The 25,887-nt window shown below is 45.4% G+C and overlaps 2 protein-coding genes across 8 annotated transcripts in view; one reads left to right on the forward strand and one right to left on the reverse strand.

Moving 5' to 3' along the window:
* Nucleotides 1–10,350, reverse strand: part of LOC144606621 (serine incorporator 1-like) — a 129,967-nt gene extending 119,617 nt beyond the window's left edge. The window contains 1 exon segment of the mRNA XM_078422892.1: nucleotides 10,238–10,350. Within this exon segment, the coding sequence (XP_078279018.1) occupies nucleotides 10,238–10,350 (113 nt within the window).
* The window catches only part of LOC144606726 (cAMP-dependent protein kinase inhibitor alpha-like), a 692,291-nt gene that overhangs the window by 655,556 nt on the left and 10,848 nt on the right, over nucleotides 1–25,887 (forward strand). For 6 of the 7 annotated variants that reach the window (XM_078423051.1, XM_078423050.1, XM_078423054.1 and 3 more), the window contains one exon: nucleotides 25,603–25,771. In XM_078423051.1, coding sequence (XP_078279177.1) covers nucleotides 25,627–25,771 — 145 coding nt within the window. In that variant the 5' untranslated portion in view covers nucleotides 25,603–25,626. Of the gene's footprint in view, nucleotides 1–24,107; nucleotides 24,293–25,602; nucleotides 25,772–25,887 lie in introns of all 7 variants that reach the window. The other variant, XM_078423052.1, reaches the window with a different exon arrangement.

The following is a 25,887-nucleotide window of genomic DNA, read 5'->3' on the forward strand; positions in this document are numbered from 1 at the left end:
AAAGACAATGCAGCCCATGATATTCTGGCTGAATGACCCAGTGTCATTCGGAAAGAACATCCACCAGGCCACTAGAGAGCAAACCAATACATTTTTCATGAGAATTTTGCCCTTTAAAAATATTTTTGGAAACACATGGATATCGGCTTGAAGCGTTCCTACAATGTGATTACCATCAAGATACTGCTGGAGATTATGGCAAATCGTACACTGTATCTAATGAGTACAATCGTCCCAATGAAAACATGAATTATTTCATGAAATGAGCTGATTTTCCCATTACCTAGTTTTGTATTTTGACAGGAATGCGAGCAGGATTCTCGGCTGCCTTGAGTGAGGCAAAGTGAATTCTCATTCTCTGTGAATAAATGGCTATTCTTTTGATATTAGCTAAGGCCCGCTTTCTTACTACATTTTGCTGCATTCTTTGAAGAGGATGTGAAGTTGCTGGCGTTTTTGGCTCCTGTCACCACTTTTTCTTAATCTAAAATGCATTTGTGTGAATTATTTGCACATTAGGGATCTAACAGGGCGGTGCGGTGGTGCGGTGGTGCAGCGGTAGAGTTGCTGCCTGACAGAGACAGAGACTCCGGGTTCGATCCTGACTGTGGGCCCTGCTCCTTCTTCCGTATGTCAACTACAACAATCAAAAGGTGGCAATTGGTGCTTCAGGTTACCGCAGTTGACGCTTTGCTGCAAGTTTTGCCAGTTCCGTAGAACTAGCCAGGGTGGACGAGGAGGACATAAAGCAGCTCCCACCCCATTCTTCCCACACTCCAAAGACGTACAGGTTTGTAGGTTAATTGACTTGGTATAAATGTAAAATTGTCCCTGGTGTGTGTTAGTGTGCAGGGATCGCTGGTCTGTGCGGACTCGGTGGGCCGAATGACCTGTTTCTGCGCTGTATCTCTTAACTAAACTTGTGTAGGAAGGATTTATTCACAAAATGCTGGAGTAACTCAGCAGGTCAGGCAGCATCTCGGGAGAGAAGGAATGGGTGACGTTTCGGGTCGAGACCCTTCTTCAGAAGGAACTGCAGGCGCTGGTTCATACCAGAGATGGACACAAAATGCTGGAGTAACTCAATAGACAATAGACAATAGACAATAGGTGCAGGAGTAGGCCATTCAGCCCTTCGAGCCAGCACCGCCATTCAATGCGATCATGGCTGATCACTCTCAATCAGTACCCCGTTCCTGCCTTCTCCTCATACCCCCTCACTCCGCTATCCTTAAGAGCTCTATCCAGCTCTCTCTTGAAAGCATCCAACGAACTGGCCTCCACTGCCTTCTGAGGCAGAGAATTCCACACCTTCACCACTCTCTGACTGAAAAAGTTCTTCCTCATCTCCGTTCTAACTCGGCGGGTCAGGCGGAATCTATGGAGAAAAGGAATAGGTCTGAAGAAGGGTTCCAACCAGAAATGTCACCTATAACGTTTCTCCAGAGATGCTGCCTGACCCGCCGAGTTACTCCAGCTTTTTGTGACTATATTAGGGATCTTCTGGCATTTTAGGCTGTCAATTTGCACAGAAATGTTGGCCACTACTTCGGTATTGAGGTGAGAGATATAAGAAACTGCAGGTGCTGGAATCTGGAGCAAAGCAAAAATTGCGGGAGGAATTCAGCAGGCCAGGCAACAGCTGCAGAGGAACTCGACAGGTGACGTTATGGTTCAGGACCCTTCAGTTTGACTGTAATAGGGGAAGAAAGCTGGAAAAGAGGTGAGGGCAGGAAGAGGCCTGGCAAGTGATAGGTGGGTACAGATGAGAGGAGTTTGATTAGCAGATGGGTAGAGTTTGTCACCAAAAGTACAGATGATATACACATGTACACAGCATGTATGTTTAGGAAGGAACTGCAGATGCTGATTTACACAGAAGATTGACACAAAAAGCTGGAATAACTCAGCGGGACAGGCAGCATCTCTGAAGAAAAGGAACAGGCGACCCTTATTCAGACTCAATCGGTGACATTTGGGGTTGAGACCCTTCTTAAGACTCACAGCTTATGTTTCGGGCTGAGACCCTTCTTCTGCCAATCTGAACAAGGGTCTTGACCTGAAAGATCACCTATTCCTTTTCTCCAGAGATGCTGTCTGACCCGCTGAGTTACTCCAGCATTTTGTGTCTATCTTCTAAATATTCATAGTGGTTCCACATTATCACCTTAAAGGGTAACGTTTTGGCACATTGGCCTTTATCGGTGATTGAGTGTAGAAGTTGGGAGGTCATGTTATAGTTGTGCAAGACATTGGCAAGGTCACATTTAGAGTATTCTGTTCAGTTTTGGTCACCCTGAAAATAAAAAGTTTTCAAGAGAGAGTTAGATTTAGCTCTTAGGGCTAAGGGGATCAAGGGAAATGGGGGGGGGGGGGGGGGGTGCTATTGAATGGCAGTGCTGGCTCGAAGGGCCGAATGGCCTTCTCCTGCACCTATTTTCTATACTTTAGGAAAAGACCCTTCAAATGTTCTATCTTCACAAACGTTCGCATATGGATATTGAGGGATATGGATTAAATGGAGGCAAATGAGAGTTGGTCTTGACATGCTGTTTGGCACACATTATGGGCTGAAGGGCCTGATCCTACACTGTACTGTTCTATGAGAAGGAGAATAAAGGGTGTGTAAATGGGTTAAATAGGAAATTACTGTTCAGTCCAGTTCAGTTTAGTTTATTGTCACGTGTGAAAAGCTTTTGTTGCGTGCTATCCAGCCAGCAGAAAGACAATGCACGATTACAATCAATCCATTTACATGATAAGGGAATAACGGTTAGTGCAAGGTAAAGCCAACAAAGGCTGGTCAAGGATAGTCCGAGAGACAACAGTGGTAGATAGTAGACAACAGTGGTAGATAGTGGACAACAGAGGTAGATAGTGGACAACAGAGGTAGATAGTGGACAACAGAGGTAGATGGTAGACAACAGTGGTAGATAGTAGACAACAGTGGTAGATAGTGGACAACAGAGGTAGATAGTGGACAACAGAGGTAGATAGTAGACAACAGTGGTAGATAGTAGACAAGAGGTAGATAGTAGACAAGAGGTAGATAGTAGACAACAGTGGTAGATAGTAGACAAGAGGTAGATAGTAGACAAGAGGTAGATTGTCGACAAGAGGTAGATAGTAGACAAGAGGTAGATAGTAGACAAGAGGTAGATAGTAGACAACAGAGGTAGATAGTAGACAAGAGGTAGATAGTAGACAAGAGGTAGATAGTAGACAAGAGGTAGATAGTAGACAACAGAGGTAGATGTGGAAGAAGGATTAAGAAAGTCCAGATGAACAGTGATGCCAAATGAAGATGAATACCAGGGCAACTTTTAGAGATTTGGGTAGCATTGAACGATCGGTTAGCGAGAACGTGCAAAAAAAATTGAAGCTAGCTTCAGAAGCTGCTGCTGTAAGGTGCCTAAACATGTTTCCCTTCTTCCCGCGGTACTAACAGGTTGCAGGTGGATAACTTGGAATATAAAAGTGTCGTCAGGCAGGTTGGCAAGAAAGTCTGAGGTTCCAAAATGGCAGCTTCAATCTTTTCAACTGCCATACCTCGTGACTGGTTAAATTCACTGCTAGGCTGGAGGCAGTATCATAAAATGTTATTCCCCTTTGAATAGTTCCTGAATATTATCCCGAAATAAGAAACATTTAGACAGGTACATGGATAGGACGGGTTTAGAGGGATATGGGCCAAATGCAGGCAGGCGGGACCAGTGTAGATGGGACATGTTGGAAGGTGTGGGCAAGTTGGGCCGAAGGACCTGTTTCCACATTGTATCACTCTATGACTATAAGATGTTATTTAATAATACAGGATGGATAAATAAGAAAAGTGATACCAGGGACTGGAAACTTGTGAGCGACGTAAGATGATTTTTACAACACATTCTCTGGGGAAGGAGTGTGTGATTCTCATCATTGTAAATTGCCAATAAATAGTACAAACTACAAAAATAATCTGAAGAATTATTGTCACCATAACAACCACAAGTGCTGATTATTAAAGACCTATAGATTCGGTCTTCCATTATCGTGAATGGAACTAAATAAATTGAGCTCAAATTGCTTTGGATTTGCCCAGACATATTTGCCACCTGGGTAGGTTATTGAAATAAATGGTATAAAATGGTTAAACAAACAAATGCATTGAATGCACAAAAGGATCGGGGAATATTATTTATATTTCACGCGACCCTCCTTGTCTGGAGAATATCAGGATAATATCAGGGCGGCACGGTAGCGCAGCTTTGCTGCCTTAAAGCGCCAGAGGCCCAGGTTCAATCCTGACTACGGGTGCTGCCCGTACGGAGTTTGTACGTTGTTCCTGTGACCGCATGACTTTTCTCCGGGTGCTCCAGTCTCCTCCCACATTTTCATTCTGTATCTCCTCCACCATCTTTTCAACATGATGGTTATGGATAATCAGAGAGTCACACAGCGTGGAAACATGCCCTTCGGCCCAACCTGCCCACGCCGACCAACATGCTCCAACTACACTCGTTCTACCTACCTGCGTTTGGCCCATATCCCTCTAAACCCGTCTTGTCCACGTACCTGTCTAAATGTTTCTTTAAACATTACGAACTTGCTAATCATGCCATGTACCTTCTCATCCAAATCCCCCACTCCAAAGACGTACAGGTTTGTATGTTAATTGACTTGGGTGTATAACTGTAAAATTGTCCATAGTGTGTGCAGGATAGTGTAAGTGTGCGGGGATCGCTGGTTGGGTGGACTCGGTGAGCCGATACAGGCCTTGCCTGTTTCCGCGATGTATCTCTGAAGATGACAGTCTTGTCAGCAATGCCAAGATCTCTCGGTCAATGATCTTTTTAAAAATTGCCTCTGTCAACTTGTGGGCATCGTGTGTACAAAATCTTTGCTTTGACACAGCAAACTTGTGAATTTGAATCGCGCCTCAGCATAAGTTTGGATTTTCAGCTCGGAAATCGGCTGAAGAATGGAAATCCTGACCCGTTCATGAGTTTATACGTGTTCAGGGCAGAATTAGGCCACTCGGCCCATCACGTTTACTCCACCATTCAATCGTGGCTGGTCTATCTCTCCCTCCTAACCCCATTAGAGTCATAGAGTCCTACAGCACAGAAAGAGGCCCTTCGGTCCATCGTGTCCGCGCCGCCGGTTACCAAACACAGTCTAATTTTAATCCCATTTTCCCGCATTTGGACCGTAGCCCTGAATGTTGTAGCATTTCAAGTGCCCATCCAAATGCCTCTTAAACATTGTGAGTGTTCCCGCCTCCACCACCACCCCAGGCAGTGAGTTCCAGACTCCAACCACCCTCTGGGTGAAAAAGTTTTTTCTCACATCCCCCCGAAACCTCCCTCCCCTTACCCTGTATCTATGTCCCCTCGTTGTTGAACCTTCCACCAGTGGAAGAAGTTTCCCGCCATCTACCCTATCCATGCCCCTCATATCATACCATACCATACACATACAGCCGGAAACAGGCCTTTTCGGCCCTCCAAGTCCGTGCCGCCCAGTGATCCCCGTACATTAACACTATCCTACACCCACTAGGGACAATTTTTACATTTACCCAGCCAATTAACCTACATACCTGTACGTCTTTGGAGTGTGGGAGGAAACCGAAGATCTCGGAGAAAACCCACGCAGGTCACGGGGAGAACGTACAAACTCCTTACAGTGCAGCACCCGTAGTCAGGATCGAACCTGAGTCTCCGGCGCTGCATTCGCTGTAAAGCAGCAACTCTACCGCTGCGCTACCGTGCTTGTACACCTCGATCATGTCCCCTCTCAGCCTTCTCTGCTCCAGGGAAAACAACCCCAGTCTGCCCATTCTCCTGCCTTCTCCCCATAACCCCTGAAGCCCACACTAATCAAGAGTCTACCTATCTCTGCCTTAAAAATATACATTCATGGGAAGGATTGTGAGCTGTTGGCAGACCGCAGACAAACTGTTCCTCTGTTATCACGTCCAAGAGGAACTATTTGGATTGGTCCGCCCATTTAGAACCATGTGCACTTCCTTCACAAGACCACATCCTTGGTTCTCTTGAACAGTCAGCGAAAATAAATTGTGCCAATGTTGCTCAAATTTGTTCTTGACTTGATACTGGTGAAAAGAAAAAGGAACGGTATTGCAATGTAAGATATGACTCATCCCGAGTGACCATCTTGTGGTGAGAGTCATGTTCCACAAGGTTCCCTGATTTCTCTTTGGGTCTATCTGTAGCTAAGGGTGCCGCAGCAGTACAGCTCATGCCTTACAGTGCCAGAGGCCTGGGTTCGACCGAGAAGGATGAGAGGGGATCTTATCGAAACGTATAAGATTATTAAGGGGTTGGACACGTTAGAGGCAGGAAACATGTTCCCAATGTTGGGGGAGTCGAGAACAAGGGGCCACAGTTTAAGAATAAGGGGTAGACCATTTAGAACGGAGATGAGGAAAAACTTTTTCAGTCAGAGAGTTGTGAATCTGTGGAATTCTGTGCCTCAGAAGGCAGTGGAGGCCAATTCTCTGAATGCATTCAAGAGAGAGCTAGATAGAGCTCTTACGGATAGCGGAGTCAGGGGGTATGGGGAGAAGGCAGGAACGGGGTACTGATTGAGAATGATCAGCCATGATCACATTGAATGGTGGTGCTGGCTCGAAGGGCCGAATGGCCTACTCCTGCACCTATTGTCTATTGAGTACGGGTTCTTGTCTGTACGGAGATTGTACATTCCCCCTGTGACCTACAGTTTCCTCCCACACTCCAAAGACGTACAGGTTTGTCGGTTCATTGGCTGTGGTGTGAATGTGAAATTGTCCCAGGTGCGGACTCTGTAGGCCAAAGGGCCTGTTTCCACACTGTATCTGAACGAATCTTTTTTTTTTTTAAACTACATCTTTCAAATGTCCAGTTTTCATCCTTTCTGTTTAAAACTGCAAGATTTGTGTCCACAGAATGAGGTGGGGAATGGAGATGTTGAGTTGAGCAATGCTTTCATATTCCCGTTTCTAACACACAATGGAACCAACAGAGTGAAAGGTTGAAACTCCCCTAGTTTGCCATGCCATGTGTACATTGTCCAGTATACAAGGGAGTAGGCAGAAGGCAGTGGAGGCCAATTCTCTGAATGCATTCAAGAGAGAGCTGGATAGAGCTCTTAAGGATAGCGGAGTCAGGGGGTATGGGGAGAAGGCAGGAACGGGGTACTGATTGAGAATGATCAGCCATGATCACATTGAATGGCGGTGCTGGCTCAAAGTGCCGAATGGCCTCCTCCTGCATCTATTGTCTATTGTCCATCCAGTACATTTAAACAGTCAGTAAGTCAACCATGGTTCTCCTGTTAATTGTTCCAAATTGGGTTAAGACCTGGGGCCAGAAGTCAGATTTCATCATCAAAGGTAAAGCAGTACAGCACAGGAAAAGGCCCTTCAGCCCACAATGTCTGTGCCGAACATGATGCCAGGGTGAACTGATCTTCTCTACACACACTGGGGACAATTTACAATGATGCCGAGCCAAATAACCTACAAACCTGTACGTCTTTGGAGTGTTAGACGAAACCAAAACACCCGGTGAAAACCCACGCAGGTCACGATGAGAACGTACAAACTCCATACAGACAACACCCGTAGTCAGGATCGAACCCGGGTCACTGGCGCTGTAAGGCAGCAACTCTACTGTTGCGCCACCGTGCTTCCCTGAGATAAACTTTGCTTCATGCCTCTTGCCTCCACGAATGCTGCTTGACACCTGAACAAGGTTGACAGGGTGCATTGATGGGGCGTTGCAGTTCGATTAAGATTGCAGTTGCAATTAGACTATGGTTTTGTGCAGGAGGATTGATTTTATGTGGAGCTACAATGAGCTTCCTCAGGGAACATTTAAGATAGAAACCATGACACCTTCAAATGATGTTGGAATAATTAGTTGCTTATTCCAAGTGACAATTCTGTCTAGGCTTAAGCTCAGGGGTGACCGCGCTTTTGCGGTTGCAGCTCCTAGACTGTGGAACAGCATCCCACTCCCCATCAGAACTGCCCCCTCCATCGACTCCTTTAAGTCCAGGCTCAAAACCTACTTCTATTCCCTAGCGTTTGAGCCCCTCTGAGGGGGCACTGTAAACTGTTTATGTATGTGCTGTTAGGTTTGTGTGCTATTGTATGTTCTTTTTTAGTACAGCACTGATGTACAGCACTTTGGTCAACGTGGGTTGTGTTTAAATGCGCTATACAAATACAATTGACTTGACTTGACAATACAGCATTGACTGCAAATCACTTTGGGACCTCTGATACAAATGCAAGTTGAGGTATTTGTGTCATGTAGTGAGATTATGTTTTGGTTATTGCAGCAAATCCAACAGGCTAAATATAAACCAATGTGATTCCTTTATAATTAGGATTTCAAGGATGACCAGATTAGAGCTGAATGGCTGTGGTAATTCTGGACATTGTAACGGCTATGGGGCCAGATAGCTCTCTGGCTCGTTGTGCTGAAGATCTGTTCTCTTGCACTAGCTGTACTCCTAAGTTGTTCCAATGTAGTTGTGGCTACAGCATCTACCAAACAATGTGGGAAATTGCCCGGCTGTGTTTCAAAGCAGAAAACCCACATCCGACTAATTACTCTCAATCATCAACAATATAATGGAAAGACCATTAGTGCAGCAATCAATCAAAGCTGATCAATAACCATTAACCAATGTCCAAGTTGAGTTTCACCAATCCCACTCTGCCCCACACCTTATAAAAGCTTGGGTCCAATTGTGGTCTGAAGAGTTGAACTCCAGAGATGAGGTGAGAGTGAATGATTTGGAGCGTTTTATGATCCCAGGAGTGATTGTGTTAACATATGATGAGCGTTTGACTGCACTGGGCCTGTACTCATGGAGTTTAGAAGGATGAGGGGGGCACCTCTTTGAAACTTACTGAATAGTGAAAGGCCTAGATAGAGTGGATGTGGAGAGGATGTTTTCACTGGTGGGAGAGTCTAGGACAAGAGTCACGGGCTCAGAATAAAAGGACGTACCTTTAGTCGGGAGATGGGGAGGAATTTCTTTAGTCAGAGGGTGGTGAATCTGTAGAATTCATTGGCACAGCTGGCTGGTCTTGATGGTGATCAGTGGTCGGCATGGACTCGGTGGGCCGAAGGGCCTGTTTCCGTATTGTATCCCTAAACTAAATTAAACCTGGATTTTAAAATTGGCATATTTAGCCTTTTTTTGTCCCGCCCCCTTGACATCAGTCTGAAGAAGGGTCTCGACCCGAAACGTCACCCATTCCTTCTCTCCCGAGATGCTGCCTGACCTGCTGAGTTACTCCAGCATTTTGTGAATAAATCGATTTGTACCAGCATCTGTAGTTATTTTCTTATACTATTTTAAAATTGGCATCCTTCTCGGAGATCTGCTAATGTTTTTAATGTTCTTGTGGAATATCTTACGACATTTTACAATGTGTACGGGGATCGCTGGTTGGCATGGACTCAGTGGCCCCAAGGGCCTGTTTCCACGCTGTGTCTCTATAACTAAAGCTAAACCCATATGTTATTGCATTAATTGGGGGAAAAAGTTATCATTTGCCAGAGTTAGTTTGACACTATTGGCACCTTCCAACATCGACGACTTTGCCAAACACGCTGTTCGATAACAGGCATGTTGATCAAATTGGCTCAAAGGATATTTTTAACATTCCATATCAATGGAAGCAATTGCATTATCAGCTTTGGGCTTCAGTTTCTTTATTTGCAAATTGTTGTGTGCAGCATATATTGATTCATAAGTGATATGAGCAGAATTAAGCCATTCTGCCCATCAAGTCCATTCCACCATTCAATCGTGACTCTCCCTCCTAACCCCATTCTCCTGCCTTCTCCCCATAACCCCTGACACCCGCATTAATCAAGAATTTATCTATCTCTGCCTTAAAAATATCCATCGGCTTGGCCTCCACAGCCTTCTGTGGCATCCTCCGTGTTACATTAATTTGGATGGAACTCCATACGAGTTTGGAGATGGGCACCCAGAGGCTTGTACAAGCTCTGTTTTTGAGGATGCAATAAGGAAAGCTGGCCAAGTAAACATTATACCAAACAAATATACATGTGTATGCGTTTTATACAAACGCTCCCCGGCGTACGTAAGATGCTTCCCATGGACCCCATGGCGTAAGTCTGATGTTACGTAAGTCGGAAACTGAAGCACGACTGCGCACACGTAAATTTACTATCGACGCGGAGACCCCAAAGAATCGCTTACGTAAGTGCGCCTTGATGCGAGTTGCCCGTTACGTAAGTTGGGATTTGTCGCACCAGAATATAGTTGTTTGCAAAGATCAAATGACTGCTGTTTTTGAGATCAGTCGTGAGCATTTTTGCTTTGCCAGGCCAATGTATTAAGTGAGCACAACTTGATCCAAATGCTAATTTAGAGGTATGTGCTGAAGTAAGCCTGCTAGAATGCCACGCGCTGATGCTGCCAGGAGAGCCAAGGGAACATGATCTAACGCACCTCTTCCATTCAAAGGCAAGGCAGACATAATAATAATAATAATACATTTTATTTATATAGCGCTTTTCATATACTCAAAGACGCTTTACAGAGATTTTGAGAACATAGGGAAATTAATAAATAGATAAATAAGTAAATAAATAAATGAACAGAGAAAGGAGACAGTAGGTGAGGTGACCTTCAGTGGTTGAAGGCAGTGCTGAACAGGTGAGACTTCAGCGATGTTTTGAATGTGGTGAGTGTGGGGGAGTCTCTAATGGTTTGGGGTAGTGAGTTCCATAGGGTGGGAGCAGCGATGGAGAAAGCCCTGTCCCCCCAGGATCTGAGTTTAGTCCGGATGTGGGACATGCCTCTCTGTTGCCTCTGAGATTTCAGAGACAGCTTTTTAAAATTAAATATTAACAAATATGTAAGATTGAGAACAAAGCTGCATTAAACGATTTGTCTTTTCTCTGATCTGGCATATGTATAAAATAAAAATCAACAACTTAAAGTAGCGCCAGAGGTTTTACAAGAACAACCATTCAAATAATTAATTTCACGATTGATTTACAGTCAGAGTCATACAACGCTGAAACAGGCCCTTCAGCCCAATACGTCCATGCCGACCAAGATGCCCATCTCAGCGTCCCATGTGCCTGCCTCTGGCCACATCCCTCGAAACCTTTCCTCTCCATTTACCTGTCAAAAAGTCATATGAGGATGTTGGTTCACGATTTCCCCTACTCTGGGCAAGAGACTGCGTTTACCCGATCTATTCCTCTCGTGATTCTGTGTACCTCTAAGATCACCTCATCCTCCTGCGCTCCGAGGAATAAAGTCCTAGCCTGCTCAACCTCCCTACAGCTCCGGCACTCGAGTTCTTGCAACATCCTTGTAAATCTTCTCTGTACCCTGACTTTGTTGTGATTTGCCTTTAAATTATAATTTGCCGTCACCCCAGTTTGTGTGTCGCCTGTCCGCCATTCATCATCGTTCCTTTTTTTGCATGTCTTTCATTCACTTTTGTTCTCGATCTCTCGTTTCTCTTTCCCTTGACTCTCAGGTCTGAAGAAGGGTCTCGACCTGAAACGTCACCTATTCACTTTGTGTCTACATTTGCTGACTGACGCGCTGAGTTACTCCAGCTTTTTGTGTGGCTGCTTTCCTGTACAGATGGCCTGTTGTTCAGATGGCCTGTTTATTTCAAGTGCATGTTGTATGTCTGGCAGTTTCCTTTTGCCGGTTGTCCAGCCTGCACAGCTCTCTTGCGGCCTCCGACATTTCCATTTGAAGGCTGAACATTAATTAAAGCCTTGCTCTATTTTCTCTTCCTCAAGCAACCCTGTCGAACTGCAATTTGCTGCTGAGATGAGCCCTCTATGTGAATCTCAGCCTCAAGGAAGGTTGGAATTTGCCTCCCATGGACTAAAGCAGAGGGCCCTGATTTAACACCGGGCTTTGCCATAAGGTTACCTTATTGTCGGTTTACAAACAATCGTTGGTGATTCAAATTACACGTGGAAGGAAAAATGTGTTTATCTTTGTACACACGCAGGTAGATATGCTGTGAATAATTCAGGTCAGCAATTAATGATTTGGACTCGTATCTAAACGGAAACAGAGTCTTCAGCCTCATCACGAGCCACATTTCTGCATGTTAATGATATTCAAGTAATTACCACAATTACCTTTGAGTAATGCAAATACACCTGTATTAATTCCGCATACCTGATTGCTGCAGGTTACAGTCTAATGACTTTGAATTAAATAGAAAGATGGAATATTTTGATACAAGTGGAAGACTATTTATTTAACATTAACATTTAGCAGATTTAACTTTAAACTTCAAATACAGCGGCACGGATTCGATCCTGACCACTTTAATTTTTTTTAAAATAAATATAAAAGTTTTATTCCAAAGAAAAACATACAAAAATACTAAGCAAAATGTGATCAAACAAAAGCCGCCTGTATCGGCAGATTACAAAATAAACAATTTTCACGTTAAAATCCCGCCATCTCTGTCAACAATACATTCGACCCTCCGCGGCGACCAGCGTTCCCTCTCCAGGGACACGCGGGCACGGACGTAAGCCCGGAACAGGGGTAGGCAGCCGACCTCTGTGAGGCCGTCGACTACCCGCTGCCTGGACCCGCGGATGGCCATCTTGGCCAGGCCCAGGAGCAGACCGACAGGGAGACCCCCTCCTCCCTCCCGACCCTCCCCCCTCTGTACCGGGTGCCCAAACATTAAAAGCATAGGGCTAAAATGGAGCCAGAACTTGAGGAGCAGCCCCTTCAGATCGATCCCGACCACGGGTGCTGTTTGTACGTTCTCCCCGTGACCTGCGTGGGTTTTCTCAGAGATCTTCGGTTTTCTCCCACACTCCAAAGACGTGCATGTTTGTAGGTCAATTGGCTTCGTAAATGTGAAAATTGTCCCGAGTATGTGTAGGGTGGTGTTAATATGTGGGGATCGCTGGTCGGCGCAGACCTGGTGGGCCAAAGGGCTTGTTTCCGTGATGTATCTCTAAACTAAACCAAACTAGACTAGATATATCAGTACAATTTTAAAGTCTGAAGAAGGGTCCCGACCTGAAACGTCACCTATCCATTTTCTCCAGAGATGCAGCCTGACTCGCTGAGTTACTCCAGCACTTTGTGTCTATCTTTGGTATAAACCAACATCTGCAGTTAATTTTTATTATATCAGTGCAATTTGAGTTTTGTGAGCTATAATTTCCCCATTTGTTTATTTTGTCTGGTCTGTTGCTGGGCAGAGTTCACTTTTTGGATGTAATGATTGAATTGATGAAGTTTATGGAACCTTAAGGCAAGAAGCAAAGTTGACTGTGTTAGTAGAAGAGACCTAGTTGAATCTATAAAGAAAGAAATGGAAAGCCCCAAGGTCTTGTTGACGTGGAATAGAGATGCATACTCGATGGGCAGAAGGGCCTGTTTCCGCAATATACCTCTAAACTAAACAAAACTACAAGATGCTGCCTGACCTGCTGAGTTACTCCAGCACTTTAGAAACATAGAAAATAGGTGCAGGAGTAGGCCATTCGGCCTTTCGTGTCAGCACCACCATTCAATATGATCATGGCTGATCATCTAAAATCAGTACCCCGTTCCTGCTTTTTCCCCATATCCCTTGATTACGTTAGCTCGAAGCGCTATATGTAACTCTCTCTTGAAAACATCCAGTGAATTGACACCCACTACCTTCTGTGGCAGAGAATTCCACAGATTCGCAACTCTCTGGGTGAAAAGGTTTTTCCCCATCTCAGTCCTAAATGCCCAACTCCTTATTCTTGAACTGTGACCGCTGGTTTCTGGATTCTCCCAACATCGGGCACATTTTTCCTGCATCTAGCCTGTCCAATACACTTAAGAATTTTATGTGTTTCAATAAGATCCCCTCTCATCCTTCTAAATTCCAGTGAATACAAGCCCAGTCGACCCATTCTTTGGTATAACACTCATCGACAACCATTTGTCGTTATCTTCGGTGTAAACCAGCATCTGCAGTTCCTTCTTACACATCATTGTTGATTAGAATTGGAAGTTACTTTGCGTTGTATATAGCACGCCTGGTTCACAATTTAGCAAGTAATCTCGTGGTGTACCTTCTCCAAGTTCCAGCACCATCGTTACGTCTTTTGTCAGTGCTCCTGGCTTGTTCTTCTCGCCCTTCACTGATCAACGGTTGATCTCTTGCCGTTGTGCTTATGGCAAACTGGGAAATTATAAATTGTGGCAAGATTGAACTCTGCCACTGATAGGGTGGGCACAAAAAGCTGGAGTAACTCAGCGGGACAGGCAGCATCTCTGGAGAGAAGGAATGGGTGTCTTTTGGGGGTCGAGACCCTTCTTCAGACTTCTTCTGAAGAAGAAGGGTCTCGACCCGAAACATCACCCATTCCTTCTCTCCAGAGATGCTGCCTGTCCCGCTGAGTTGCTCCAGCTTTTTTTGTGGCCTATCTTCGGTTTAAACCAGCATCTGCAGTTCCTTCCCACTGATAGGGTAGGGGCAGCTGAGCTTGTAGCGGTGATTTAGACTTGTAAATCAAACTCAAAAGGCATCATTTTATTGACACCTGGTGTGATGAAATGTTCCTGTGACTGAAGGAAGATTGGATTTGATGGCAATCAGATAGTATTGATGTCAGATGCAAGCGATTGCAGATTCTGGATCTGGACCAAAAAAAACAAACTGCTGGAGGAACTCTGGGTTAGTCAGCTGTGAAGCTAAAGGGATGGTCAATGTTTCAGGTCAAGACCCTGCATCAGTATTACTGCCGTCTTTACCGATGGTGGATGTATATTATACAGTAAATTCATTGTAAATATAAATGGATGGAATTCAGACTTGTGCTGCTACATTTTACACCTCTGGATATTGCTACCGTTACCGACTGGCGTGTTATTTGCCCCTGGGACGTTCTCATAGTATTCTGATTTCTGTAGGAATGCAAAAAGCCTCTGGCAGAAGATCAATGATTTTACTGTGTATTTGTGCACTTCTTGTATAATCAATAACTGACACGTCGGGGAGTCAAAAATCGTCGTCTTGTTATGGTAAAACTCAATTTGTAAATTGTCAAATACATTTATTTTAGTACCAAGATTTATAAACCCGTGGTGGATCTGACAATGCTTGAAACTGTGGTTTAGTTGCGGAAACAGGCTCTTCGGCCCACCGAGTACGTGCCGACCAGCGATCCTCGCGCACTAACGCCATCCTACACACACTAGGGACAATTTACAATTATACCAAGCCAACTAACGTACAAACCTGTACGTCTTTGGAGTGTGGGAGGAACCCGGACCACCTGGTGGAAACCCACACAGGTCACAGGGAGAACGTACGTACAGACTGCTTCTTTGATCATCATTACCTTTTGCATGTCTTTCATTTCTTTGTTCTATATCTCTACATCGTCGTCTATATCTCTTGTCTCCCTCTCCCCTGACTCTCGGTCTGAAGAAGGGTCTCGACCCGAAACATCACCTATTCCTTTTCTCCAGAGATGCTGCCTGACGTGCTGAGTTACTCCAGCGTTTTGTGTATCACCGTTATGTGATGCTGCTTTCTTGTACACGGTGTTGAGATGGCCTGTTTGTTTCACCTGCCTGACGTCTGTGTGGCAGCTTTTTGTTGTTTAGCCTGCACTGCTCTCACTCGGCCTGAAGCAGGATCTCGACCTGAAACGTCACCCATTCCTTCTCTCCAGAGATCCCTCTGAGTTGCTCCAGCATTTTGTGTTTATCTTCGGTGTAAACCAGCATCTTCCTGCACGTAATTGATTTAAAAAAAATTGGAAATAATTAGCTTAAGTGGAAATCAGTATCAGTGGAAAGCAAGTGTTAAAGAATCTTAATAAATGGCAGAGATAAATTTGTGAACATGGCAGCGACAAAAAGCACCAGTTTTCCACAGTACTGCTATCTTGGATGTTATGGAACCTATTGATCTAGTTGGAAATAGAAGCTTGTTTAATCAATAGCTAATCAATAGACCCAAACTCATTCCTTTCTGATTGCATCCCTTACAATGTATTTTAAAGCTTTCTTCCTTGAGTCACATTCATATTTACTCTGAGCTTGATTTTGCTTCTTGGAAAATGTATTTTTAACATTTCTCCTAGAGTCATCGTCATACAGTGTGATATCAGGCCCTTCGGCCCAACTTGCCCATGCCGACCAACATACCCCATCTTAAACTATTAAACCTTCATCTTGTTTTTAAAATTTATATCCTGTATCTCAATCTTTCCCTCACTGAATATTTGCCTTGCTTCAGCAACTAACCTCCTAATCAAATATTACAATTTTTCCTCGCACAATATTTTCGCTCGAAAACATGGGCAGCTGTTTTTGCAGGTTACATTGCGAGCTAGTCACTGGCAAAAATACGATGCCTACTGTTGGTGGCATGTGCCCAGTGACCTCAAATTCAGCGATCCTTTTAACCTCCAAAATATTGTCAAAGAGCCGGCCCACCTATAGTAGTATATAAAACCATGGCTAAAGAAAAGGAGAGAAGTATTGAAAGGAATATTGACTGGTGAGATGACACAGAGCTGGGATTCCGCACGAGCGACTTTGCCTCAGTGCAGCATGCAATCTGTAGTCGGACTAAGACTACGGTGAGCTAAAATTGGCACCAAAACTCAAAACTGCTATTGAGTTGGAAGCAGTACTTAACTAATACCCGGGTCCAACACTGAAGCTTGAAAATTAAAGTAACATCAATCCAAATGTCAAATCCGGCATATTCTGGAAATCTGCTACAGGTTGAACACGCATTTATTTATTTTTTCCCTTCTTCCCGGCACCCTCGGTTCCAGAGCCTTTCTGGATTGCCCCGTTTTTACAGACCAACAGAGGTCACGATAATGAAACGACAATGCACCACTGATAGGGTTGACAACTATCTCGTATTAGTCGGGACATCCCGTATTTTGGGCTAAATTGGTTTGTCCTGTGCGGGACTCCCCTTGTCCCGTATTAGGCCAGGGCCACTGTCAGCCAGGACAGTGTAGGCTAACGGAGTGTGTTCGCCTAACAGAGTATGCGTAGCAACCCGCCTCCTGCCCCGGGCGGCCGCCAGTGATGGAGCGGGGCGGTGACGTCACCTTGTCCCGTATTTGGGAGTGAGATAGTTGGCACCCCTAACCCCTGACCTGCCAATGACACCCCGTCTGTGTCTCTAAAACGCCATGGAATGCCAGAAACTTTTTTTTTTTTAATTTAAAAAAAAGTAAACTGAATGTGAATGGAATGTGTAGGAAGGAACTGCAGATGCTGTTTTACACCGAAGATGAACACAAAATGCTAGAGTAACTCAGCGGGACAGGCAGCATCTCAGGAGAGAAGGAATGGGTGACGTTATTCCCTTTATCATGTATCTGTACACTGTGGACGGCTCGATTGTAATCATATATTGTCTTTCCACTGACTGGTTAGCATGCAACAAAAGTGTTTCATTGTACCTCGGTACTAGGGTTGCCAACTGTCCCATATTAGCTGGGACATTCGCATATTTTGGGCTAAATTGGCTTGTCCCGTACGGGACCGCCCTTGTCGCGTATTAGGCCCGGACGCTGTGGGGCCCGACACTGTAGGTCGCGACAGTAGTAGGAAAAAAAACTGCAGATGCTGGTTAAAATCTGTGCCTACCTTCCGAACAGTGTAGGTGCAGACAGTGTAAGCCCAGAGGCCCGGGCACGGCCTAACGGAGATTGCGTAGCAATCCGCTTCCCGGGCCCGGGCAGCCGCCATTGGTCGAGCGGGAGCACGTGGCCGCTGGCTGGGTGAGGTCACGTGGGGCGCGGGGGGGGGGGGGTGACATCACCTTGTTCCGTATTTGGGAGTGAGAAAGTTGGCACCCCTACTCAGTACACATGACAATAAAACTAAACTCAAACGTACTGGATAATTGGACTGGTTAGCACGCAAATAAAGTTTTTCACTGCACCACCACACACGTTACTTTAATAGGCCAGTAGCTAGACATCTCTGCAGACTGGGAGCCAGTGTAGGGGAATGTGGAACTGGCAAGGTGAGGTATGGGAATTGGGCAAAGTGTCCGGAAAAAATCAGAAAAAGGGCTCAAAGAATACACACAATGGGTCAAGAATACGCTCTTTCACACAAAGGGTGGTGGGTGTATGGAACAAGAAGGGTCTCGACCCGAAGGGTCTCAACCTCGACCTCGACCCATTCCTTCTCTCCAGAGATGCTGCCTGCCCCGCTGAGTTACTCCAGCATTTTGTGTTTATCCAAGCTGCCAGAAGAGGTAGTTGAGTCTGGGACTATCCCAACATTTAAGAAACAGTTAGACAGGCACATGGATAGGACAGGTTTGAAGGGATATGGGCCAAACGCGGGCAGGTGGAACTTGTGTAGCTGGAACATGTTGGCCGGTGTGGGCAAGTTGGGCCAAAGAGCCTGTTTCCACGCTGTATCACTCTATGGCACTGATAACATTATGTGGAACATTTGCTTCAACTCTTGATTCCGTTAACTTCTCAGCAGAAATCCATTTCCTCCTGCTACTAAGGATTTCTGCAGTGAAAAGGAAATTTTAGCAATGAAGATTGTTGTTAAGAAAAATATTTGAAGTGCCCGTAAAATGATGTCCCTCGTATTTAAACAGCATATAGCCTTTGTTCCCTTTCCCATGAAGCACAGGAACAACCAATGAAAGGTGCATCTTGCCCAAGTCAAACTCGTATCAAATCCGATATCAAATATTAAGTTCTGGGAACGAAATGGCATTGCACGAACTCTTGGTGACCTAATTCCAGAATGGACAAACAAAAAGGTCTTGTGAATACAACTTCAGTCAATCCGTCATATCTTTGCAGTGCCATCATTGTGCGAACTGTAAGCTGAGTTCCCCTTCTCTGTCTCTGACCATTCTCCTCTTGGTAAAACAACTTTCACAATAAAAATGAGGAAGAATCTATTGGAGCGGCAGCTGTATTTTTCTACATCCGATTCTTTGTAATTCTAGGTGCCTTTTCTCCTGCATTTTGCAAATGAATCAGCACTATTCGATGGAAAATAAAACTTCCTTTTCTTCGGGCTGGTTAGTGCTCTGTGTTTTTGGTAATGAATCCATGCTTCACAATGCAAGAATAAACTGCTGTAGACTATTTGTTTCTGACAAAATACAACACACTTTTATTCATTTAGACAATAGGCAATAGGTGCAGGAGTAGGCCATTGGAGCCAGCACCACCATTCAATGTGATCATGGCCGATCATTCACAATCAGTACCCCGTTCCTGCCTTCTCCCCATACCCCTCTGACTCCGCTGTCATTAATATCTCTATCCAGCTCTCTCTTGAAAGCATCCAGAGAATTGGCCTCCACTGCCTTCTGAGGCAGAGAATTCCACAGATTTACAACTCTCTGACTGAAAAAGTTTTTCCTCATCCCCGTTCTAAATGGCCTACCCCTTATTCTTAAACTGTGCCCCCTGGTTCTAGACTTCTCCAACATTGGGAGTTGCTTTGGCTTTGACATTAGCTTTGGGATTTTTGATTTTCACGTCATGGAGTAAAAATACAGCATTTCTTAAAAAAAACGATCAAATTAAATAACAGATTCCTTTGAAATTAGTTTTAGACTTTATTTTAGATGTACTGCATGGAAATAGGCCCTTCGGCCCACCGAGTCCACGCCAACCAGCGATCACCCAGTAGACTTGCACGGTGGCGCAGCGGTAGAGTTGCTGCCTTACAGCGAATGCAGCGCCGGAGACTCGGGTTCAATCCTGACTACGGGCGCCGTCTGTACGGAGTTTGTACGTTCTCCCCGTGACCTGCGTAGATTTTTTCCAAGATCTTTGGTTTCCTCCCACACTCCAAAGACGTACAGGTATGTAGGTTAATTGGCTGGGCAAATGTAAAAATTGTCCCTAGTGGGTGTAGGATAGTGTTAGTGTGCGGGGATCGCTGGGCGGCGCGGGCCCAGTGGGCCGAAGGGCCTGTTTCCGCGCTGTATCTCTACATCTAAAATCTAAATCCTACACACTAGGGACAATTTACAATTTATAGATGCCAATTAACCTACAAACCTGTTTGTCTTTGGAGTGTGGGAGGAAACCGGAGCACCCGGGGAAAACCCACCCGGTCACAACGAGAACATGCGAACTCCACACAGACAGCACCCGTAGTCAGAATCAAACCCAGATCTCTCGTGCTGTAGGGCAGCAACTCTACCGCTGCGCCACTGTGCTCCCCCAATTTTTGCCTGATTCTTACATTTCCTATAATTTAGAAACTAAGTCTAGTGGGTACTTTTGAAAAGATGTTTTTGTATTGAGTGCGAGAATGTGATAATGCTTTTTGAGAGAGATCATTATTTTGATTTTATTTTGGCTGTGTTTTCTCTCTCTGGCAGAATTAATTTTCCTTGCCTTGGTGAGTGGGCTGTGAGAGGCATGAGTGGAGAATTGCAGATACAAATTCCATGTTTAGTTTAGTTTAGAGATACAGCGCGGAAACAGGCCCACCGGGTCTGCACAGACCAGTGATCCCCGCACACCGACACTAGGGACAATTTACATACAATTTACATTTATACCAAACCAATTAACCTACAAACCTGTACGTCTATGAAGTGTGGAAAGAAACCAAAGATCTCAGAGAAAACCCACATTGGTCACGGAGAGAACATGCAAACTCCATACAGGCAGCACCTGATCCGTAGTCAGGATCGAACTTGGGACTCTGGCGCTGTAAGGCAGCAACTCTACTGCTACGCCATCGTGACGTGTCTCTTGTCAAAAGCATCGTGCTTAACACCAAAGCATTATCATGATCACTTCAGTCAGCAGTGCCTGCCCCTGGCTTCTGTTCTTGGTGAGTAATGTCTTTGTTTGTAGATCACATTGAATCAGGCATAAAACAGCTGACCGATAATGAGCTGAGAAACGGCACTGTTGGTTCGGGCTGATGACTCCGTTGCTAAATAACAAGCTGTTGGATTCTGATATCAAAATATAAAAAACTACTTGTCCTCAATTAATATTTCTCCTCTGTTTTTAACGTGGAGAAAGGCATGGAGATGAGGGAATATGGAAAAGTTAATGGCCATATCTTCAGGGTACAGGTCCACCACTGATTTTTTGGCAACTGGTGGTACGGCACCTCCTTTAAGTCGGACAGAATTACGAGAGTGCGCTTGAAATCCCCCCTGGAAGTCCCCCCCGAAAATGTGGTGCCTTGGCCGGGCGAGGTGGCCGATCTCTACCTCTTTGGGACTTCTGCTGCCGATTGGCGGGTCCAATACGCCTCCCTTGCACCTAGGGCTCTGGAACTCCGGCCCGGCAGATCCGTTCCCACAGCCGACTTCCGAGGCCGACTTTGTGGGCCGGCATCCTGGCCCCTCAGTGGCTTAGGCGGACCGTTCCGATACCGTTGTTCCACTCCTCTCGGAGGCCGTGACCTCTGTTGGTCCGGCAAAAACGGGTAATCTAGCAAGGTTCTAGTGTGGAGGAAAATCGGCGGTGGACCTCTAGTTCGTTTGATCGTGAAAGGCGTGCTGGATGTCCATTTTGTTTTTAAAAAGATAGGAAAGATTTAGAGGGATTTTGGTCAAATGTGAGAAAATGGGACTAGCTTAGATAGGCGTCTTGGTCAGCATAGACGAGCTGGGCCAAAGGGTGTAGGAAAATAACTGCAGGTGCTGGTACAGATCGAAGGTATCACACAATGCTGGAGTAACTCAGCAGGTCAGGCAGCATCTCTGGAGAGAACCTCGTTCCATGCACTTCTTCTTGCGTTTGAGGCAGCAGAAAATATGTAACGCCCTCCAGACGCTGCAGCCAGTGCAATGTGCTGTTGTCGAGGGCCGTGAGGTCTACCCCTCCACCGGGGGATGGAGGACAGTGCAGTCGAACATGACGTGCTGCGCTGTTTGCTGGTCTGCTCCACACACGCAGGCTGCTGGTGGACGCAACGCCCAACGACGCATGTTGGCGTTGAACCGGCCGACCCCTGTGTGGAGCCGGTTCAGGGTGACCCACTCTTTGCGGGGCGTGTCCGAGCCGGGTGGGGCTGTGGTGTTCGGTGCGACAGTGAATTGAGGAGGTGGCGATGTCTGTTCCCAGCTGGTTCTCCATGCTCCTAGTACGTTAAAACCGGAGCCACAGAGGGTCGCTGCATGACGGGAGAAAGGGCGATGAGATGACAGGCGTTGAGGTCCCAGTTGCTGTGAATCCTGGGCGAGGTGGTGCGAAGGATGTTTGGTGTCCGATGGGGCATTGCACACCAGCCTATGAGTGAAGAGCTCTCTGCGAAGCTTGGCGGGTGCGATACCTGCGAGCACCAGCAGGAGATCCGTCGTAGTAGGGCGTAGGCAGCCGGTGATGATCCGCATGGTGTCGTTGAGGGTGGCGTCTAGCTTGCTGGTATGAGCGCTGCGGCACCATGCTGGGGCGGCGTACTCAGCGGCGCTGTACACGAGTGCAAGAGCACTGGTTCGAAGAGTAGATGTCCTGGCGCCCCATGACGATCCGGCCAAGCAATGCAGGAGGTTGTTCCGTGCCGAGACTTTAGCACGGAGAGCTTCAAGGTGTTGCTTGTAGGTCAGCTGCCGATCTAATTTCACCCCGAGGTATGTAGGAAATGGGTTGTAGGGTAGGGGTGACCCATTGAGGGTGAGCTGCCGTTGAGCTTCCTTGTTGTTCAGGTGAAAGGCAGTTGTGGTAATCCTCATCCTTTGGTTTCCAAACTTCTCCTCGTCCTTGGGAATAATGCCATTCTTTTGACATTTTTCATTCAATCTAATATTATGCTGAGAACACCAAGTGCTGGAGTAACTCAGCGGGTCAGGCAGCATCCCTTGAGGACATGGATAAGCGACTTTTTGGGTCAGAACCCTTCAAAAGACTGAAGAAGGGCCCCGACCTGAAACACTGCCTCTCCATGTCTCCCAGATATGTTTCATGACCTGCTGCATTACTCTAGAGCTGCAGGGATTCCAGCACCAAAGATAGATTTATTTTTTAAATCCAGAATGAGAAACAATATTTGAGACTCAAATGTTTCAGTCTTAGTTTTGTTCGGTTTAGTTTAGATATAGAACGGGGAAACAGGCCCATCGGCCCACCGACTCCGCGCTGACCAGCGATTTCTGTACACTAGCACTATCCCACACACTAGGGACAATTTACAATTCTTTTTTACTGAAGCCAAATTAAATTAGAAACCTTTACGTCTTTGGAATGTGGGAGGAAACCACCCGGAAAAAAGCAATGTGATCACGTGGAGAACGTGCAAACTCCGTACAGACGGCACCCCTAGTCGGGATTGAACCCAGGTCTCTGGTGCCGTGAGGTAACAACTCTTCGGCTGCCCTTGAACTTAATGATCAGCAATTTGGATTATTTTCCTTGAATCTTTAACGTTAGAGCACATTGGCTGAGTTACCTGGGTAAAGCAACCTGCGGGATGCAAGGAGATTCATTCATGTCATTTTTCAAAGCAAAGCTGGCATAAATATTAATTATCTTAATGGTTTTCGATATTAATATAGATTTTCTGCATGATTGTACTTAAGCTGCACTAATATACTCTGGGGCCTTGTTGACTTAGAAGGCAGGCTACTTTATAGTAGGCACCAAGGGACTTGACTAAAGTGCTGATGATGGAGGCATCTTGGGTTAATGTCCGAACCGAATCAATACAACTTCATCATAATCCCAGTAACGGCCTTTGCTCCAAGCAGACTTTGTCTGATGAGATCATTATTTTCCTTGTTTTAATCAACTAAATGATGAAATTCTTTTTATTTTATTTTAAATAGAATCCCAATCTCCCAACTTTTTATCTGTCATTCCTGTTCGAGACATTATTTAACCACCTTAATGAACCTTGTTTGATCTATCCTTCCCTATGACTCCCCTTCTAACTATTATTTAACTACCTTAATAAACCTGGTTAGATATATCTCCTTCTCTACTTGATAATTTTGTTTGCTAGCATGGGTCATTTTAATATTAATCTAATATATTAATCTAATCTAATATGAATCATTAGATGGATAGGAATAGGCTGGGAGTGTGGAGGGTGCTTTTTTCTGATTAAGCTCAAAGGTGCCTTTTGCCTTCATCAGTTTCAATAGGAAAAAGGAATCTGGTGGCTTCATGAGCCCTATACAACACATGAGGATATGCCATGGCTGAATCTACAGAATGTAGAAGGATCTCGACCCTAAACATCACCCATTCCTTCTCTCCAGAGATGCTGTCTGTCCGGCTGAGTTACTCCAGCATTTTGTGTCCATCTACATTATGTAAAGTGAGTTAGTCTTCTATCGACAAATGTATTAAGTACAGATCTAAGTGAAGAGGATTCCTTAACCAGGGTATAAAAGGGCTTTTATCCGGACTGCCAATGGATAGCATCTATGGATTTCACACTGCAAATAACTTGTGTTTGTTGACATATTCCTTGCCGAACTAACAAGTCTGATAAGTAATAAAAAGGATTCTGCAGATGCTGGTTTCTGCCCAAGATAGGCACAGAGTGCTAGAGTAACTCAACGGGTCAGGCAGTATCTCTGGAGAAAACGGATCAGTGATGTTTCAGGTCAGGACTTCTCTTCTGACTGAAGTCCGACCCGAAACGCCACCGATCCATTTCTCCAGAGACGCTGCCTGACCCGTTGAATTACTGCAGCATTTTGTGTCTAAGTCGGATAAGTAATTTTATTTCTGTCTTTTACCTCAAAAAATATTTATTTAGAAATGTTAATACTTTGAAACCTTAAAACTGCTTGTGTGCCATGCACCTCCACATTTGTGGCAAGAGGTTAAAGGCAGGGCACAGCTTTGTGGCAAAGTCGAGTCAAGAATGTTTAATTGTCACATGTACCGACAATGGAAATTCTCACTTGCTGCAGCTTAACATGCCTGTTAGAGCAGTAACACACATTGTATATAATAATTAAAAATACCATAACTTAATGACTGTAATATTAGGGAACCAAAGTCACAGTCCATAGAATATCACACTTGGTGATAGTGTTGTGCAATTTCACGAGCGGAACAGTGGTGCAGCCCAGTGGTATGAACATCGACTTCTCCAATTTTAGATAGTTCCTCTGTCCCTCCCGTCCCCTCCTCCTTCCCAGATCTCCCCCTATCTTCCTGTCTCCACCTATATCCTTCCTTTGTCCCGCCCCCCTGACATCAGTCTGAAGAAGGGTCTCGACCCGAAACGTCACCCATTCCTTCTCTCCCGAGATGCTGCCTGACCTGCTGAGTTACTCCAGCATTTTGTGAATAAATGCAGCGGTAGAGTTGCTGCCTTACAGTGCCAGAGACCCGGAACATGATGCCAAGATAAACTAATCTCCTCTGCCTGAACATGATCGATATCCCTCCATGTTCTGCATATCCACGTGTCCATCTAAAAGCCTCTTAAACACCACTATTCCACCATCTCGCCTGTCAGTGCATTCCACACGCCCACCACCCTCTTGCCCTGCACACGTATCCTTTGCACACCGCCACTCTCACTTTGAAGTTCTGCCCTCTACTCTTCGACATTTTCACCTTGGGGAAAAGTTGTTTAAATAGCACCGTTGCTTTGCCATATCCTTTCAGGTGGTGTGACCGAATCGGGCCGCAATGACTGAGGTGGAGCCTGTGCTGGATTTTGCCACGTCAGGGCGGACAGGACGAAGGAATGCTCTGCCCGACATCCTGGGCTCGCCAGCAGGGGTCAGTCCATCAGAACTTCCCATGAAACTGGCTGAGTTATCCATCAACGCAGGTACGAGCCGTCTTGGCAGCAGTCCTTGTGCATTTTGTTTTGCATGGGAATTTATGCGTCTGCCAACATCATTCTTTCATTCATTCATTGTTTATACACAGAAGGCTTTGGAGGCA

This window comes from Rhinoraja longicauda, chromosome 27 (genome assembly GCF_053455715.1).
Source record: "Rhinoraja longicauda isolate Sanriku21f chromosome 27, sRhiLon1.1, whole genome shotgun sequence".
In the NCBI taxonomy this organism is placed as follows: Eukaryota; Metazoa; Chordata; class Chondrichthyes; order Rajiformes; family Arhynchobatidae; genus Rhinoraja; species Rhinoraja longicauda.